At 43.9% G+C, this 13,133-nt stretch overlaps 1 protein-coding gene across 1 annotated transcript; it reads right to left on the reverse strand.

Moving 5' to 3' along the window:
- Positions 1–670: 670 nt before the first annotated feature.
- Positions 671–4,787, reverse strand: LOC116946024 (mannan-binding lectin serine protease 2-like). Its single transcript, XM_032960834.2, has 6 exons — positions 4,682–4,787; positions 4,325–4,550; positions 3,296–3,473; positions 3,011–3,124; positions 2,200–2,274; positions 671–2,096 (listed from the first exon to the last, which is right to left on the reverse strand). Coding segments are annotated over exons 1-6 (1,416 nt in total). The 5' UTR covers positions 4,684–4,787; the 3' UTR covers positions 671–1,275.
- Between the last annotated feature and the right edge of the window lie 8,346 nt (positions 4,788–13,133).

Consider the following 13,133-nt stretch of genomic DNA (forward strand, 5'->3'; position numbering starts at 1 on the left):
GCAAGCTCTATCCACTGCTAGGTGGAGTCAGGTACTATTCAATGTTGTGGAGCAATCAAGCTTTATGAGGCATGCTCTATCAACTGCTAAATGCTCGATATCCACTGTTGAATGGAGTAGTTAGGATCTGTCCTCTGCTGGGTGGAGGTGTCGGGCTTCATCCCCTGCTGGATTGGACTGTCATTCTGTCCACTGCTGGATATATAAGCCATGATCTATTGCTGAATGTGTATGTGCATTGATGAATGAATGTATAATGCATGATCCATAAACTGATAAATGACGAGCAATGCTCTATCCACTGATAAATGGCTTCATAACACGTGCCATATTTTCTATCGGATGAACTATCCAATGCCCACATCTGCTGGATGTAGCAGTCGGGGTATCTTCACTGCTGAGCGGATTCGCGATGCTTGTTAGTTTTACCCACTGTTAGGATGGTGTACAATTCAGTTTAGGGTGCACAAAGTGTGTGCACAAAGTGTGGTTCACGTACATTTGGGTACCAAAACACGGCACACATTGGAATTAAATCAACACTCTTAGTCGTTAATTTAACATTTTTAAATGCCTCCTAAAGGTTACACCATCAATGCCTGCTGTGACATAAACGGCGTTGGTTACCATAGCGAGATCGCGCATTCAATTCACACCAAGTCAAAACCGCTTCAGCAAACACCCCACGCTGTATTTTGTAGTACACATTTCTGTATTTTTTTAGTGCAACGCTTTTCACGAAAGAAAAAATGTAAATGTCACTCCACACTTTGATAATTATACATTGTTGGCCTCGTGCAGGGTAGGGAACCTATAACCCATGGCCCCGAGTCGGCCCGAGACGTCATTTCGCGCGACTTCATAATTGCCGACAAACAACACGTATCCTGCACCGCAAGCGTTTGAGCCACACGAATATTGTCTTAGAGGGGAACATTTTATCGCTGTTAACACTTTATAATGTAATGCTTATTCACTTCTGGCCCTGCAGTAACATAAGTGACTGAGGTGTTTGTTAATGCATGCCCCGTCAAAGGTATTTGAAAGTCTTATTTGCCCTGAGCAAGGAAAATGTTCCCCACCACTGGCCTATTGTAATGATCACACTTCACAGATTCACAAGTGCGTTGGAGGAGATAGAAATTATTCTCCACAGGTTTATATTCGTCTAAATAGAGCTTCCTTTAAATATACCTACAGTAAGTCACGCAATAGTTCTACTTTATATCATAGCTAATGTAAAGTAAAAAAAAACTCGTCGGTCCAAACGAGGAGTTATCCCTTCCCTCCTTGCTGCATCTCTCCTTCAATCCACTCCACGTAGTTGGACACATTGGTGTAGACACCGTAGTGGCCTTTCTGGCCGCAACCAACACCCCAGGACGTGATGCCAGCCGCCACCCAGCGCTGCGAGCGTGGCTCCATGTAGGCGAAGGGCCCCCCACTGTCGCCCTTGCAGGCGTCACGCCCCCCTCCCGGAACACCGGCGCAGAACATGTTATCGGTGTACGTCAGCGTCCTGCCCGCAAACTCCATGCCCGCGTACGTGCAGCGACACTTGTCCTGGGCAACCACGGGCAGCGCCACGTAGCGCTGCCAGCGCGGCGTGACGCCGTGCAGCTTCGTGGTGGTGATGCGGCCCCATCCGGCCACGTAGCCCACGTGCCCGGGCCCCGGTGGCTGATCGGTGACCCCGCTACCCTTGTCACGACCGGGCAGGCAGATGGGGCTGATATCCTTCCTGAGCGGCACAGGCTCGGTGAGACGCAGCAGGGCTACGTCGTGGTCGTGAGCATCCTCCTCGTCTCTGCTGAAATTCGGGTGGAGGACGACGCTCTCCACGTGCACCTTCATCACCGCGCTGTCGTTGGCGAGGACCCCGCGGCGGTCTACCAGCCCGAGGTAGACGTCAACCTGACCGTAGTCCTGCGTGAAGATCTCGGCTGCCGTAAGAATCCAGCTGTCACCCAGCAGGGCGCCAGCGCCCATAAAGTGATTGTCTAGAAGCAGCATTGCCAGCCATGGGAAGTCACCACGGTGCGAGAAGCGTCCTCCGATGATGCGTTTGCTGCGTGCATGCCGAACCAGGCCACACACTGCCACCCGCAGAGGTTGGGTCAGTTGGTCACAAAATCACACCATTTCATGGCACAACGAGAATTGTACGGTGTTAGCGTTGGGCCTCCCACTTTTTCTCACCTGGCTTGCAGCCTGGCAGGTTGGGACTTCCCATCTCATCCACCCATTGTCCAGTCTCATTGCAGATTAATTGCCCTTCATAGTGTATTGCATAGAACAAGACATTAAACACAAACAGTAACAATTTACTGCCTTTTTACAATTCTGCTGGATATGGGTTACATGAAACTTAGAGACAAACTGAACTCTTAATTAGCAGTGAGCAACAACCTGTCAGGATATGAAGAACTGTGGAGTGGACGTAGAGGTGGCCCAGAAAAGGAACGAGTGAAGAAAGAGGATCAGGAGGGCATACCCCACATAAGCGGGAACAATTCCAGGAAAATAAACTACCAGCAGTTCAAAGAGGCTGTACCCAATCACGACAAAATACTTTCTTAATGGTGCATAAAAATTGTCAAGAGGTTTTCGTGACTTTGGGTGGAGTGATGGTGTAGTTATTAGTGCACTCCGTTATGAATCCAGATACCTTTTCTTTAAAACTGCTTTCGTGTTTAGTTTGTTGTCCTTGCCCCGCACCTCTGATTAGTATGGTTGGCTACGTACGGTGCGAAATAAGTTCAACATACAGTACATACATAAAGACCTGGGATTGATTCCCGGCCATGGCCAACATCAACGGAGAATGCATCTGAACCAGTCCTAAACCCCCACTTCACCAACACGTGCTAACCAGTGTGGTGAAATATGGTCAAATAGCCCCCTTGACCAACACGATGTAGCGAGGCTTCATCCAAGAGTGGATTGATCATGGTCCGTAGAGTGTTATTATAATACATAAATACATGTGTATATGTGCAATGGAACATACCATTCCCACTGGCCATGCTGTAGTAGGGCTCATTGCATGTGTAGCGGACGCTGGAGTATTGATCCATCTCCATCCTCCCATTGGCAATGGGCAGGGGTTGGCCACATGGTAGACCTGCAGTAATCATGTAACTTATCATTCAATCAACGCAATAGGATATTACAAACATTACAATTATAGCCTTAAATGCTTAACAACCGAGCACATATCAGCTTGGGCGTATAATGATGGATATTTGTTCCATCCAGAGTGTCTTTGTCTTGAACGGCATGTGCCTGCCGGCACCTGTAGTCCTGTAGTGAACGCAGAAGCCTGTGAATCGACCGCGGTTGCCACCAGACGCGGTGAAGGTGACCGTGGCCTCGTGACCGAGCACTCGGATGACACCAGCGGCACGTTGGCCACGCTCTGCCCTCAGCTCGCCTCCGCATAGAGTCTTCACCAGCTGGCCTCCCGCATGCACCTGCATCCAAGGGTGGTTTGGGGTTTTGGAGAAAGAAAATCATCATGGAGGGACTAAGATGATGCGTTTGCTGAGTGGAGGCCAATCCAAGGAGAACACTGAAAATAATAATGCTTTACTATTATTATTTTGTAAGTATGTTATGTTTTATATTTATGTTTGGATGTATTTTTTTGTACATTTCTGTTCAAATCCATGTTAAGTCTCTACATTGCTACATTTTAAATATGTATTAAATATATATTTGGGTAATCTACTGTATACATTACTGCGGAATGCTTAATGTCAGGATTAGTTTTAAGAACAATGTTTTTATAGGAAATATGTGCATTGCCACTTGGAGCTATCGTTAATGTGTCTTAGTGTGTAGGAAAACAAAACATCTTAACCAACCCTTATTAAATTGGCTAAACTCATTTATTTATTCATTCCTTCCATGGTTTGGGGGGGGGGGGGTGTTTGGTCTTCTCAACCATGCATGAGTTGCTTCTCCTAGACCAGGGGTCAGCAACTAAAATAACAGCAGACATTTTTTTCGAATTCGGTAAAAAACTCAATATTTCAAGAACATGACGGTCTTTAATAAATGACGTCACGAACCAATGTTTAAAGAGCCACATGCGGCTCCGGAGTTGCAGGTTGCCGACCTCTGTCCAAAGCTATTTGGCCAAATCTCCCTGGGTTTTGAAATCAGAGATTAGAAAAAGAAAACAACGAAATGGATGAAGAAAATATGAGAGACCTTTGCATAGCAGTGGGAAGTTTCAGGCCGACACCAACAACAATTTATTGATAAATAATGCATGGGATAAAAGAACACGTAAATCATCTTGGAAGCTAATTGGACTTACCTTGATGTGAATGAACCTGCACAGGCGCAGGGGGGGTAGGTGGACGTGGGTGAAGTTGAAGAGGATGGCATGGTTTGGAGACGCTCGCACCTGCCAGACGCGCGTCTCATTTCCAGGATAGGGCTCAGGAAAACCCGGCGAGCAGAACTCGCCCTGAGGGGCCGAGAGCTCGACCGGCGAGCCGCAGGCCCACCCAGCCAGCAAACACAAGAGCAGTGGCACGGGCCTGCAAGAACACACACAGACCGGCAGACGCAGGGTTAATCCGACACGACCCATCGCAGTCCCAACATATACCTCGCAGACATGCGGCACGTGGCTAAGCTGAGCACAAGGCAAGCTGGCGGCGCAACTCACATTTTACATTGTTTGCGGCTAATGATAGAGCGTCTATTGTTTAACAAGCTTCCAACAAAGGCTGCCCTGACCCAACACGTCACAGGAAGCCACTTTATATGTAAGCCTGATGTTTTTTTTCAAACATGTGGGAGTGGCCATGTTAGCGTCGTGATTTTGGCATGAATGCAGTCTTTAGAATTCCTTGACATCTGAAACTTAAACTGATGTTACGTGAAGCTAAATTAAGTCCGATGCATATAACACACGGCGCTGCTGAATGATAACATGCCACAACATTCCTCTGGCTTACGGGATAACTGCAAACGTCACAACACACAGTTACAGTGTGATGGTGTGCCGTGAATCCATGCAAGAGAAAGGTCGAAAATAGACAATGAATGATGCTTCATTGAGAAACTGAGAACATGGGCTGCTCACATTCCGGGGTACAGGCTGGCCTGTGGTCGTGGTGTTGTATAACTGCATTGTTTTCCGTGATCGATTTTGTAGCCTCCCTTTCTGACACAATGTTGGACATGAAGTCATGACCTCCCTCCAGCCTGCTGTGCTTTTTACTAATTGGAAAGGAGTGTCATGGTAACAGAGCCCTGCCTTTGAATATTAAGAAAGTACTGTAGTTTTCATGGCAAAAACATACAAATAATATTAATCATCACATGGTAATGAAATAGTTTGATAAACAAAGCCCCAAGCAAACTATTTGCAGGAACTTTGAATGTCCCGGACTGTCGAGATGAAGGTTGATCCAGTTCTCGTGAGTTTTACTTTTCAACCGAGCATCTCCGCCCGTCTAGATCGTTCCATCATCACAGTTATAAACAATGTTACACTGGCATAAATATTCCATCGTGAAAGTACAACATAATACAACAATAATATAAGTCATTTATCAAACATGGATAGATTATACTACAAGGACCCTGAATATCCCAATACGAGTTAATAGTAGAGGGCTTCAGCTGATTTCAACCATGAGCCAATTAGTCCCTTTTAGGTTAGATTGTGTATGTCGATTTTTTTTAACGACTGTGGAGTGGTGACCCAGAACAGGAATGAGTGGAGAAAGACGAGCCCACATGAATGGGGACAATTTCATGTATACAGTCTTGTCATCTTGTAGCTCCGGTTTGCTGAAAAACCAAATCAACTGGAATACATGTCCACGTGATAACTTGATTTGATTGGCTCACTTGGGTGGTGGAGGGTTTTAGTTAAAATATTACATTATACCTTCACGGTTGAACCCCAAATAAATTATGAATTAAGCATAACAATATATTCTTGGGTCTTTCGGTAAAGTCACGGAGATAGGTTCAAAGAAAATAAAAAATACGTTTCGATCGCAACACAAGCAATGATGACGATTGTTATTTTTTGTTATTTTTCGTTATTTTCTTTGAACCTATCTACGTGACTTTACCGAAAGATCCAAGAATATGAATTCCTGCAGTCACGAAAGCATTAAGTCAATATTTAAGCATAACACTGTTTTCTATCAGTTTTAGCATCATGCTGCAGAGAAAGGCAAATGACTTAGTTTACTGATGAGGATCGTTTTAACTAAAATCTTTTAGCATGAAAGGTAACACAATATGGAACCTTAGGCTGACCCTGCAAAATCATTAAAGTCATTTTCTCAGTCACGAGGTTTAGAGCGCAAATCAGAAAATTAAGTGTTCTGGAGTTTTAGAGTTACAAGCGTGGTGTTGACTACAACTTGTTTGCTAAATTTCAGCATTTTATCCCGTCCAGAATGTCATTATAATTTATATCAGCCGGCCAAAATTGTCTATAATATTTGTACTGTCGAAAAACAATGCTGGAATGTGTTTAACTACTGTACGTACGACAATTTTAAAGCCTTCCTAGCTGCATACAACGCCCCCTAGTGACCGGGAGTGTGACACCACAGGCAAGGCTGAGGGCAAAGTTCATATAAAAAAAACTAAAGGATGGGACGTCGAAAGAAACACATTGATATTTTGAAAACTCGATGTTTAAAATAAAACATCGACGTTCACTGAAATATCGGAATGAAAACATCGATGTTTTCCCGATGTTTTTGTATCAACTATTTACAGGAAAAAGCAATGTAAATATTCAACAGCAATGTTTATTAATTATAGAAGAAAATAATGATTTATTAACGATACATCTGGAAAACGTGAATCCTTTGTACAGTACAGTATATACACATGTAAACATTTGGAGAGGGACGAATATATTTTATCCCATCGAGTAATTTATAATTAAGGTGACCGACAAGTGGCAGGATGTTTCCTACAAGTAAGCCTATTTTTGGACTGAAAACAACGTTGAAAGCAAAGCATTGAAAGGAAAACAACGATTTTACACGTAAGCTTTCGCGACCAATATCATCCATAATAGAGGTTTTTGGGTTAGATCGCGTAAATATATAAATGTGTCGTTAAACCCGCCACCACCCGACACAACCAACTCGTAAGGGTTGTCACATAAACAGAACGTGACAATTCGTCACTAGTACAGCACTAACCGGTGTGTTGGAGAGCCAAGCCACAACATTTACAATCTGAGTACGACGTTTCGCCAGTAATTACAACTGGCTTCATCAGGCGACAGCCTAATTTGTGGAGAAGTCCACCTGTTTCGTTCCTTACATAGAGGTGTAGTGCAGTTAATGTTATGTTGGGCAAACAGGACAAATGATCAGCACGAGACTAAAAGAGCATCAGATAAATATTAAATTCTCCCAAATGCAACTGTCAGCAGTAGCAGAACACGCGTGCCAACAAGGACACTCAATTGATTTTGATAATGTTGAAGTGCTGTGCAAAACTAGCTACTACTGGCCAAGACTAATTAGATAATCTATCTAAATTGAAAGAAATCAAAAAAAATTTAACCGTTCGGATAGCTACCACCTTCGTGCTGCGTGGAAGCGAATCATCAAATAATACATTATTTAAATGCATGCCGACAAAGGGATTACCGTTGGTAGGGCTATTTTAATAAACACAATAGATAGGAAGGACAAGTTCAAAGGGCTCGCATAATGCACATGCATCATGTACCTTGCCCCAGTAATACCTCCCCCGCCCACATTGTACAAGAGCGCAGAAGGGTGGTCAACACAACTACGCCTCTATGTAAGGAACGAAACAGGAAGTTTTAAATTTAGATTTAAAGCTTTCGTGATTGCAGGGATTCATATTCTTGGTTCTTTCGGTAAAGTCACGTAGAAGGGAAACAATAACATAATACAAATATAAAACAATACAATTCTCACGACGTTTCGACTGCAACACAAGCTTGTGTTTTTATTATTTTATTGTTTCCCTTCTACGTGACTTTACTGAAAGAACCAAGAATAGTAAGTTTTAAATAAAAAAATGAAACAATAAGACTTCACAAATCTGGCTGTCGCCTGATGAAGCTAGTTGTAATTACTGGCGAAACGTCGTACTTAGTTTGTAAATGTTGTGGTTTGGCTCTCCAACACACCGGTGTGCTGTACTAGTGACGAATTGGCACGTTCTGTTTACGTGACCACCCTTACTAGTTGGCTGTGTCGTGTGGTGGCGGGTTTTAACGACACATTTATATATGTGTACGCGATCTAATCCAAAAACCTCTATTATGGAAAACATCGATGCTTCGATGTTTTCAGAAGGATCATCATCCATGTCAAAGCATCATGTATCGGAAACAAAACATTGATGTTGCTGATGCATCGATGATTTTGCCCATATCTAAACTGAATATATATTAACTCCCATTGCCAATGCACCACTGGATGACGGCCTCCCCCACCACCTCTCTGTCACGAGAGTTGGTTCGCCAAACTTTACCAGGCTGCTGAACGGGGTCTCCATGGACCATATCAGATAAAAACTCTCCACTGATGTTAGCCGTGCATGTGAATCGATAGTCGGGTTAATAGCTCCACCTTATTATAGCTCAAACCTGCTAAGCTTCAGAGATCTGACAAGTTTGGACGCATTCCCGGTTGATTTGGTCATAAAGTAGAAACAAGAGAATTGGCGCTCTGGCTAACAACAATTGAAGGGTTAACTCACTATGTTTCTGCATCGCCACAAACACTTGCGGTATGACACCCGATTCGTTCAAAGAAAGTTGCAGCAACAAATAAAAAAACCCCCAGCCTTAACTGAATCAACCATGCTTCCAAAATCTGATGAGATTGGACACATTCAGCGATGTGGTTGTGGTGTAATTTCAGGCCCCTTCATAGGCTGCATGGTTTGGCAAAGCTTGCGTTTGGATGAAATCCAGCAAACGCAGGCAAACTAGTAGAGTACAGTGTTATTATCCCTTTGATGTTGAGCTTAGAGACATTGGAGTCTATTATTTCCTATATAGTCAGTTTGTTTTAAACATTCATTTGAACCTTTTTCTGTTTATTTTAGCAACGATAATTCACACTATTAACGTGTTATGGTAGTTGCTGTGTACAGGACATTTGAGCAAATACAACAAACATGCTGGCATAACGGATTGCTGGCAAATAATTTTCCTTACATAGAGTATGCTGTCATAGATATGTCAGAGAGGTCCTTTGCAAAAACAACAGCAGTGCATGGTCTAGAGCAGGGTTTCTCAACTCCAGTCAATGATTACAAATCTTTTGTATTTCGTGCACTACACTGTGAATCTGCCAATCTGAGTTCGATTCTAGATTTAAAGCTTTCGTGACTGCAAGGATCCATACTCTTTGGTTCTATTACCTACGTGACTTTACTGAGTTCGATTCCCAACTCATGGCTAAAATTTGCAGCGAGACAAATCTGAACCAGTCATGGACACTCCCTTTCACCAACCCATATTGACCAGCGAGGTGAAGTATGGTAAAACAAATTCCCAAACTCTGACGGGGCATGGGGAGGCCTTCATCCACCAGTGGATTGATAGAAGCATGTACATAAAATTATGCATATTTTCTATGTGTGAAAATTGATCCACTGCAAACTGCATGCACCTGATGATTGGTAGTGGAAAGTTGTATCGTGGGGAGGTCACAAGTACTGGCGTTGAGAAATACTTGTCTCGAGTGCTGTTTCTTCGACTCCAGTGCTCATGGCCCGCATTGGTAAACTCTTATGTGCTATGCAACAATGTGTGACCAACACACATTTTTATTGGAATATAAAAGATTGGTACATGTGAAAATCCACTTCATGGTGTGTGTATGTTGAACTTCTTTCGCACCGTACGTAGACAACCACGCTAATCGGAGGTGCGGGGGAAGGACGCCAAACTAAACAAAAAGCAGTTCTAAAGAAATTAGTTTTCAATCTAGATTATTTTAAAGTGCAAAGCTCCAGTGGCTTCCTAATATTGGAAGCAAGAGCGTTCCAGACGACCGCAGAAGCGCATCTGAAAGCAGTTCTAAAGAAATCTTTAAACTGTGGGTGATGATCAGGACGTAAATTCTCACTGAATATTTTCGAGGTCGCTGGTAACTTGGAGTAGGTAACACATGACGAGTAGCCATCACGAGATGTAGACTGGATGTGGTTTCCCGGGTAGGGAAATATTTTCCAGTTTGCTGGTATACTGAAGTAAATATGTGACTAGTAGCCACAGCCATAACAACAGGTATACTGGATGTGATGTGGGAGGTGCGGAAATATTTTCCAGGTTGCTAACCAGACTGACCTAGCTGAAATTAAGCCCTGTGCCATGAAACATGGAGTTTTAGAAGCCCTGCTCTTGGTAGGAGCATTATTGTTAAAAATTCGGTCACAGTCCCTATGATCACTGTTACATTGGATTTATGGTTTTTATTTTGGTGATTTCGAAAAGTTTTTTTGGTTTTGGCCATGTTTTTGTTTATTGTAGTACGGAGTTAGACTGATGGCCTTAATCTTAGTTGTCTTGTGGTTGTTGTTGTTGTTATTTGACTTCCATCCCACTGGGATTTTTGCACACAGCGTTGGTGTACGGTGCTATTTCAGGAATATTTTGATATTTTTTCCTGTATTTTCTGTTTGCACAGTCACATAATCACTTTAAGATGTTTTCTTGTTCATGTTTTTTTTTTGTTGCGGTTCCACCCGATTCAAGAGCCGAATGGCTCACAGGGCTATACCAAATAAATGAACTATGAACTATTAAAACGTGGCATCTCCAGATGACTTTGTTCAGCTACTGTCTAAACACGTGCAAAATTAAGTGCAAGCCCTGTGTATCCCCAATATATCTTTCACAGCCAGCGTAGCGCTGTGTATTTAATGACCGTGTGGTGTGGTGTTTTGGGCGAGGATCCATGCATACCTACCAGCGCCCTTATTTTAATAGCGGCAGAGATGGAAAATTGTCCACTCAATTTGTTCACCGCTTTACCCCATTTTACAATTTTTCGTTGCCCATTTTTAAATAAATGCATTTGTCATCATAATGCATTGCTACATGTGCATTCTTGGAACGAGTTCAGTGCCAAAGCTGATTCCAGTGGTGTGTGTATGAGTGCTTGCATATAGAGTCTGTCATAAATAACTGTGATCAAGCGTATATGTCATCTATTCATCATGGCCAATCGTCATCAATCAGAAACAACGTCATTATAAAAGCGGAGCGGTTGAATTCCTAAAGCCAAATGTATACTTTCGTAATTTTCTTTAACACGTTCCTTCGGAGTGGGCAGGTAGGAACTTGGTTGGACAGCGCATTCCTGCGATCCGTGTTGGATACTGTAGTCGTGTTGGAGGTTGTAGCTGTTACTATTGCATCTGATGATGATTCTTGATTTATTGTTGATGTTGGTCTTTAAGTTCATGCAGCTGCTGCTGCAGCAGGTCGCGCCTGTGCTGTGACGCCGCCTCCTGCGTGCGCCACGCGCGCCAATCCACCTGACCTGGTCCTTGAACGGCCACGATGCCGTCGTGATCGCGCACCACGGTGCATGATGTTGAGCAGTGCGTAGACTCCGCAGTCGGAGCCGTTCGGTTGCTGCGGCCCACAAGCACCGCGGCGATCACCACCGGCGTGCTCGCCGGTTCGGCGCGCACGACCCGGGCCACCACCGCGCTGGCGAAGGCCGCGATGATCTTGGCGTGGCGCGCCTGCCCCCCGCGCAGTCATTGAGTTCTAACAGCATGGCAGTCGACCTCGTGCCGAAACTCCAATTATGCGGATGGAATTCCGGATATGCACGCCAGACCGACAGACAAATAATCCCTGGTGGGCAGTGTGGAACCTGTTGTTCCTACCTGTATTCAAGTTTGCATACTTCAGCAGCCTCCAAATAGTGTTTTCTAATTTAACGTATCTACTGTTTATTTAACTTTTCTATTTATATGGAAGTTACAATTTAGACGCTTGGGTATTTAGGTTGTGGCCAAAATATGTTTTTTTAAATAGTTGTGTGCATTTTATTAAAAATCCTACATTTATTTTGTTTCAAAAATGGTGGCACAGATATTAGTGCAGTGAGCTATGAAGCCCATGAACTGGGTGATATGAGTCAGTTTCGGCCCTCTCTCGACTGTACCGAGCCGCTCAAACCAGCGTGGTGAAGTATGATCATACAATGACACAATGTGGGGAGACTTTCATACAGCAGTGATTTTGCTTCACTGTGCTTGAGCCTCAAGGCTATATTTCAGAAAGGTCCTGCCAAGTTGTCACAGTAGGGGGCAATGTTGATATGTGCAACCCTAATTGAGTCATTTGCAGATCATTTTCAGCACTGGTATATTTGACCAATAACAGGTACATTGTAAGCTTTTTTTAATGACTTGAATTATGGTATGGATGCTGCCGTGGTGTGATAGTTCGCACACTAGACTTGAAAATCAGAGGTTTCCAGTCTGTTATCCGGGTGGGGCAGTTGAAAAAATTGGCAAGTTTCTTAAATTCCGCTGCCTCTGTTAACCCAGCAGTATAGATAGGTACACCACAGTCAATCGGCAGGTCACGTCACGTGTGATAGGGTAAAGTGTGGATACTCCAATCACCCCCAAAACGTCTGACCAGCATGGGAAAATAAGCCAAATACCCTCTCGTGATGCTCTGTGGAGCTCCCTCCATTGGAGGCCCTTCCTCAGGCAATGTCGTGAGCAGCGCTGCCCCTTCACCTTCGCCTCCTGAATTGACGCCACTTACGAAAACTATTTTTTTTTATTTTACCAGGTAAGGCCCACTGAGCTATATAGATAATTTTAAGAAGCGAACTGGACACGGATGATAGCGCAACGAAGTGGCTTTTCACGTGCAAATTTATAGCAGTCAAATGCTGTAAATACGTATTTCCAAATGTGGAGGGAAAAACCAGAGGATAAAGAGAAAAATCCACACGATCACAGGGGGAACACGCAAACTCTAAATATACAGGCGTCAGGGTCGGGATCGAACCCACGACCTCTTGTATACCTGGCGAGGTAGTAAACATCTCGCTACCGCGGCGCGCTTACGAAGGTACCACAGTGCAGTGGAGTCACATGGCCCT

This window comes from Petromyzon marinus, chromosome 25 (assembly GCF_048934315.1).
Source record: "Petromyzon marinus isolate PM22_M1 ecotype Great Lakes invasive population chromosome 25, UKy_Petmar_22M1.pri1.0, whole genome shotgun sequence".
Classification (NCBI taxonomy): Eukaryota; Metazoa; Chordata; class Hyperoartia; order Petromyzontiformes; family Petromyzontidae; genus Petromyzon; species Petromyzon marinus.

What these genes read in the sequence shown, in the direction of transcription:
- LOC116946024 (XM_032960834.2), bottom strand. An exon ending in GCAGGTTCATTCACATCAAG is followed by an intron (nt 3,474 to 4,324) that starts GTAAGTCCAATT and finishes CCTTGGATGCAG; the next exon opens with GTGCATGCGGGAGGCCAGCT. An exon ending in CGTTCACTACAGGACTACAG is followed by an intron (nt 3,125 to 3,295) that starts GTGCCGGCAGGC and finishes TGATTACTGCAG; the next exon opens with GTCTACCATGTGGCCAACCC.